At 48.8% G+C, this 6,783-nt stretch overlaps 1 protein-coding gene across 3 annotated transcripts in view; it reads right to left on the reverse strand.

The window, feature by feature from the left end:
• The window catches only part of UBIAD1 (UbiA prenyltransferase domain containing 1), a 28,539-nt gene extending 22,475 nt beyond the window's left edge, over positions 1-6,064 (reverse strand). The window contains exons 1-2 of one of the 3 annotated variants that reach the window (XM_054445776.2): positions 5,109-5,983; positions 159-271 (exon numbers count right to left, since the gene is read on the reverse strand). In XM_054445776.2, coding sequence (XP_054301751.1) covers positions 192-271; positions 5,109-5,637 — 609 coding nt within the window. In that variant the 5' untranslated portion in view covers positions 5,638-5,983 and the 3' untranslated portion in view covers positions 159-191. Of the gene's footprint in view, positions 1-158; positions 272-5,108 lie in introns of those variants that run through there. The other 2 variants (XM_054445780.2, XM_054445775.2) reach the window with 2 other exon arrangements.
• Positions 6,065-6,783: the final 719 nt, after the last annotated feature.

Here is a 6,783-nt window from a genome sequence, read left to right on the forward strand (position 1 = left end):
CGGGCATGGCAGTTCACGCCTACAATCCCAGAACTTTGGGAGGCCAAGGAGGGCAGATCACGAGGTCAGGAGTTTGAGACTAGTCTGGCCAACAAGGTGAAACCTTATCTCTACTAAAAATACAAAAAATTAGCTGGGTGTGGTGGTATGCACCTGTAATCCCAGCTACTTGGGAAGCTGAGGCAGGAGAATCACATGAACCCAGGAAGTGGAGGTTGCAGTGAGCCGAGATCACACCATTGCGCTCCCGCGTGGGCCACAGCGCGAGCCTCTGTCTCAAAAAAAAAAAAAAAAAATATATATATATATATAGCCCAAAGTGGACCCAAATACCCAGAAGCTCCCCCATCAGTGAGATTTGTAACAAGAATTAATATGAACGGAATAAATAACTCCAGTGGGATGGTGGATGACCGCAGCATACCAGTGTTAGCAAAATGACAAAATTCACATAGCATTAAAGTTGTACTTCAGGAGCTAAGATGTCTAATGATGTCCAAACAAAATATGAAGCTTCCACAGCCACTGGAAGGACAAACATACAACAATTAATTTTAGTGGATCTTAAACTTGTCTTATATCAACAACCTTCTACTCGTGTTAATGTCTTGATTAAATATCACAATGCAAAATACCCACACGTTAAATAAAAGAACTCCGGCTGGTAAACATGACCTGGACATCTGTAAGAATATATATAATATATGTACACCCATTATGTTTTCAGGTAACAGTAGGAAAAATGCAACCCAATTTTTTTCTCTTGTTAAGGTACTGTCATTTAAACATAAACTTGGAGTACTCGAAATATAATTCAGGTTTACAAGATGAAAGCATGGTAAGAAGTGTCAGATGGCAGTGGAAGTATGTGTGTTTCTAAGACTAAAAATCTCAATAAAGAAAACAGGGCTGGGCACAGTGGCTCATGTCTGTAATCCCAGCACTTTGGGAGGCTCAGGCGAGCAGATCACTTGAGGGCAGGAGTTCAAGACCAGCCTGGCCAACATGGTGAAAGTCCGTCCCTACAAAAAATACAAAAATTAACCAGGCGTGGTAGCACGCGCCTGTAGTCCCAGCTACTTAGGAGACTGAGGCAGGAGGATCGCTTGATCCCAGGAGGCAGAAGTTGCAGTGAGCTGAGATCATACCACTGCACTCTAGCCTGAGTGACAGAGTAAGACCCCCATCTCAAACAAAAAAGGAAAGAAAAAAGAAAACAGAGGCCAGGCGAGGTGGCTCACACCTTTAATGCCAGCACTTTGGGAGGCCAAGGTGGGTGGATCACCTGAGGTCAGGAGTTTGAGACCAGCCTGACCAACATGGAGAAACCCTATCTCTACTAAAAATACAAAATTAGCAGGGTGTGGTGGCCCGTGCCTGTAATCCCAGCTACTTGGGAGGCTGAGGCAGGAGAACTGCTTGAACCCCGGAGGTGGAGGTTGCAGTGAGCTGAGATTGCGCCATTGCACTCCAGCCTGGGCAACAAGAGCAAAATTCTGTCTCAAGAAAAAAGAAAACAGAAATGGCATGCTTTATCCATCTTGCTTAGTGAAAGAGAGCTGCAGTTGAAATTGTTTAAAAAGTAGCAGGTATTGGCCAGGCATGGTAGCTCATGCCCGTAATCCCAGCACTTTGGGAGGCCAAGGAGGGTTGATCACTTGAGGTAAGGAGTTAGAGACCAGCCTCGCCAACATGGCGAAACCCCATCTCTACTAAAAATACAAAAATTAGCCGGGCGGGCACCTGTAATCCCAGCTACCAGGAGGCTGAGGCAGGAGAATCACTTGAACCTGGGAGGCAGAGGTTGTGGTGAGCCAAGATCGCACCACTGTACCCCAGCCTAGGCAACAGAGCAAGACTCCATTCAATTAAAAAAAAAAAAAAAAGTAGCAGGTACAATGAACACTGTCACAAATGTGTTGATTTTTTTATTTTTTTTATTTTTTTGAGATGAAGTCTCGTTCTGTTGCCCAGCCTGGAGTGCAGTGATGAGATCTCGGCTCACCACAACCTCCCAGGTTCAAGCGATTCTCCTGCCTCAGCCTCCCAAGTAGCTGGGACTACAGGCATGCACCACCATGCCCAGCTTATTTTTGTATTTTTAGTAGAGGTGGGGTTTCACCATGCTGGCCAGGCTGGTCTCGAACTCCTGAACTCAGGTGATCTGCCTGCCTCAGCCTCCCAAAGTGCTGAGATTATAGGCAAAAACTACCACATCCAGCACAAATGTGTTAATTTTTGAAGTGGTGTGGGTGCTGACTACTAGTAGTATGAAAAATATGTTCAGGATTGTTTTGATACCTATATTATCATAAAAAATGTTGGGAAGTTGATGAATTTCTGTTAAAAGCTGTTCATGTGTGTTACATGTAACAGACATGGTAAATATTTGCTTACAGTCTTTTTTTTTTTAACAAACTATGCACTTAAGGTTAAGTGACATCAACAAAAAAGGGATACATACATGGATATATAATTTTGAAACTAAAGTTGGTCTTTTTTTTTTTTTGAGATGGAGCCTCACTCTGTTGCCCAGGCTGGAATGCAGTGGCGTGATCTCAGCTCACTGCAACCTCTGCCTACTGGGCTCAAGTAATCCTCCTGCCTCAGCCTCCCGAGTAGCTAGGACTACAGGCACATGCCACCACGCCTGGCTAATTTTTGTATTTTTAGTAGAGACGAGGTTTCACCATGTTGGCCAGGCTGGTCTGGAACTCCTGATCTCAAGTGATCCACCTGCCTTGGCCTCCCAAAGTGCTGAGATTACAGGCATGAGGTACAGCACCCAGCCCAAAGTTAGTCTTAAAATGTAAATAAAATGTGGAATGTGTCCAAGAAAAAAAAAACCTTTGAGTTATGCTTAATTCCTCTGTTCTCTTTACCTCACATCCAATCCATCAGCAAACCCTGTCTACCTTCAAAGCATATTTAGAATCTGGCTACTTACCTCTTCCACTACCACCCGCTAGATCCAAGCCACCAAACATCGCTTGCCTGGATTACTCAAGAGCTTCCTACTTGGTCTTCCTGCCTCTACCCCTGCCTCACTCCCCTTGATCCATTCTCAATACCTTACCTAGAGCAATTCTTTTAAAACATTATATCACATCACTCCCTTGCTCAAAGTCCTGCAGTGGCTCCTCCATTCCAGAGCCAAGACCAGTGGCCTACAAGGTCTATATAATCCATGTGCCTCCTTACCCTCCCCAAACGTACTTCTCTTACTTTACTCTCTCCTTCATTCACACACTGGACTCCTTGCTGCTCTGTAAGCTCTTTGGACACATTCCTGCCTGAAGGCCTATGGCACTTGCTGTTGCTTTTCCTGAAATGCTCCTCTCTCAGATATCTGCTTGGCCAACTCCCTCACCTCTTACCTCCTTCAATGTAACTCAACTCAAATACTACCTTTTTGAGAAACAGTCTCACTCTGTCGCCCAGGCTGGAGTGCAGTGGTGTGATCAGGACTCACTGCAGCCTTGACCTCCTGGGCTCAAGCAATTCTCCCGCCTCAGCCTCCAAAGTAGCTGGGACCACAGGCAAGCACCACCATACCCAGCTAATATTTTTTATTTTATATTTGATACAGACAGGGGTCTCTGTTGCCCAGGCTGGTGTTTAACTCCTGGCCTCAAGCGATCCTCTCGCTTCAGCCTCCCAAAGGGCTGGGATTACAGACATGAGCCACTGCACTCAGCCAAATGTTACCTTTTTGATGAAGCCTACCCTGATCAAACTACTTAAAATAGTAATCTGTGTCCCCTTCTTTGCTCTACTTTTTTTCCCCATAGCACTCATCATCTTTCATATACTATAATCAGGGTGATCAATTCAACCTGACTTACCAGGAACTTTCCTGGTTTTAGCTCCAGAAGTCACACATCCCACTTAGTCCTGTCGCCTTAGTCCTGAGCAAACCAGGATATTGGTCACCCTAACTATAATTTTCTATTTTTACTTTCTGTCTCTTCTCATGATAATATATAAGTTTCACAAGGGCAGGGATCTGTGACTGCTGTGTTCACACAGAACAGTGTCTGGCACATAATAGGTGCTCAATAAATAGGGTTTACCCACCTGCCCATCACTACCTTAATCAGCCTCTTGCAAGAAGTCACCTAGCAAACTAGCTAGAAGTAATTATGTGTATCATTTTGAACTCTTCAAATTTAATTCTACTAATATTTGAAACTGTGGCATTATAAAGTATGAGTGATTAAAAAAAAAAAAAAAAAAGAGAGACACTAAAAATGTCCATATAGGCCAGGCATGGTGGCTCATGCCTGTAATCCCAGCACTTTGGGACGGCAAGGCAGGCAGGTCATGAGGTTAGGAGTTCGAGACCAGCCCAGCCAACATGGTGAAACCCTGTCTCTACTAAAAATACAAAAACTAGCCAGGCGTGGTGGCACATGCCTGTAGTCCCAGCTACTCGGGGGGCTAAGGCAGAAGAATCGCTTGAACCCAGGAGACAGAGGTTGCAGTGAGCCGAGTTCGTGCCACTGCACTCTTGCCTGGGCAACAGAGCGAGACTCCGTCTCAAAAAAAATTAAAAAAATAAAAACATGTCCTGACGGGGCGCGGTGGCTCACGCCTGTAATCTTAGCACTTTGGGAGGCTGAGGAGGGTGGATCACAAGGTCAGGAAATCGAGAACATCCTGGCCAACATGGTGACACTCCATCTCTAATAAAAATACAAAAATCAGCCAGGCGTGGTGGCGTTCACCTGTAGTCCCAGCTACTCGGGAGGCTGAGGCAGGAGAATCGCTTGAACACGGGAGGCAGAGGCTGCAGTGGGCCGAGATCGCACCACTGCACACCAGCCTGGGCGACAGCGCGAGACTCCGTCTCAAAAATAAGTAAATAAAAAGTAAATAAAAATAAATGTCCATATAAATTTTTCAGTCATGCCCTACGTCCATAAGTCAAACGAGGATCTTCTCAAATCACTGTTTCAAAAAATTCACATCACCCACAATTATAGACTTCAATTAAAGTGGCTTAAATTAGAAAGCCACCTTTGACATCCCTGTAACTCCTTTACAAAGCAGCGGTTTCCAGTGGACGCGACTAAGACCTGCAGCACACAGGACAGGCCAAATCTTACCTCCTGTGTAGAGAAAGGAGCCAGACAGGCCTCCAAAGTAGATAAGAGCCAAGTGCTCCAGTTTCAGAGGAGACAGGTAGTAGAGGCAAGCGGCACAGACGCAGCCCAACGTGTAGAGGAAGACTCCGAACCGGACGACATCCTGGGGCTCCAAGATTCGGTCCACAAGTGTCCTGTCATCACTCTTTTTGTGGTCAATGCCCTTGGAAAAGTCATAGTAAGTGTTGACCAAATTACCGGCCCCGTGCACAGCCAGGACAGCCACGGCACAACCCACCAAGAGCCTGGGATCCAGGACACCGTGGGATCTGTAGGCAAGGGCACTGCCCAGGGCCACCGGTGTGAGTGAGGCACTGAAGCTCCAGGGCCTCAGGGCCAACACGTAGGAGGCACACTTCTGCCTCCAGGAGCGCTGGGGGAGCCTATCTTGCTCGGGACAGTCGTTGCCCAGCGGGTCCCTGTCCCCAGCCTTGACAGTCTCTCCCGACAGGATGTTAATCTTCTCCCCCAGGACCTGAGAGGCCGCCATGGAAGCTCCACGTGGTTGAAGTAAACTCTAAAAGTGAGCCACGCAGAGTGACCGCCCGGGAAGGAGGAAGGACGGGGCGGGGCAGCCGGGCCCAACCTTCCTTCGGTTCCGCCCCAGGACAAGGCTGGTGTGGCGGCAAGGTCCGGGGGCAGCAGCAAGCGGGTCTTACACCCCACGAGGCCCAGCGGCGCCGCCCCTACTACCCGTCACCTGGGCGAAGTCTGTCTCCGGCCCCCAGCCCCGCGTTAGAGCCCACGGCCGAGCCGCGGCCGCCTTCTTCAGGCCGCCAGGGCCGCCATTTTATGCGCCGGCCTCTGGAGGCCCGCCCGGAAACAAGTGCCGGCGGAGCGGGCCGGACCGGAGGGTGGGCTGGAGGGCGGGAGGGGGCGGGGCCGAGCCAGAGGCGGGGAGAAGGGCGGTGAGGGGTGGGGGGCGGGGGCCTGGTCAGAGGCGGGGCGGGCAGGGCCGAGTCAGCGGTGGGGCGGGGTCAGAGGCGGGGAGGGGAGGGGTCAGAGGCGGGGCGAAGGGCGGTGAGGGATGGGGCGGGGCCAGACCGGTGGTGGGGCGGGAGGGGGCGGGGACGGGCCAGGGGCTGGGGCCGGGCCGTGACCCGGCATCCAGCCGTTTTCCTACCTGCGCTGCGCCCCGCAGCTACTTCCAGACTAACTGGAATCAGCCTTTCTTGGCATCATAAGAACTCGAAGTCGTGTTGCTTTAGGACTTACCGGGCACACTTTCATTCACGAAGTAGGATTCATTAATTTATTCATGCTACAAGCATTTATTGAGCGCCTGCTGTGTGCATACATTCTGACGTCTATCATATCTCCACTGTGGAAATACTCTATGATGTGCTACTGCTCACCTCTTACAGTTTTTCATTCAGTGACATCCTTCAGCAGCTTGAAATCTGCCCATGGTGGAAGAGTTTACACCACAGAAATCAGCAAATGCTTAATAACTGCTAAGTCGTCTAGACTTAAGAAAGTGGCGGAGAAAATGTTAATATTACTGGTTAAACTTAAAAGTGTTGGAGGGTGCGGTGGTTCACGCCTGTAATCCCAGCACTTTGGGAGGCCAAGGCGGGCAGATCACTTGATGTCAGGAGTTCGAGATCAGCCTGGCCAACATAGCGAAACCCTGTTC

This window comes from Pongo pygmaeus, chromosome 1 (assembly GCF_028885625.2).
Source record: "Pongo pygmaeus isolate AG05252 chromosome 1, NHGRI_mPonPyg2-v2.0_pri, whole genome shotgun sequence".
Taxonomy (NCBI): Eukaryota; Metazoa; Chordata; class Mammalia; order Primates; family Hominidae; genus Pongo; species Pongo pygmaeus.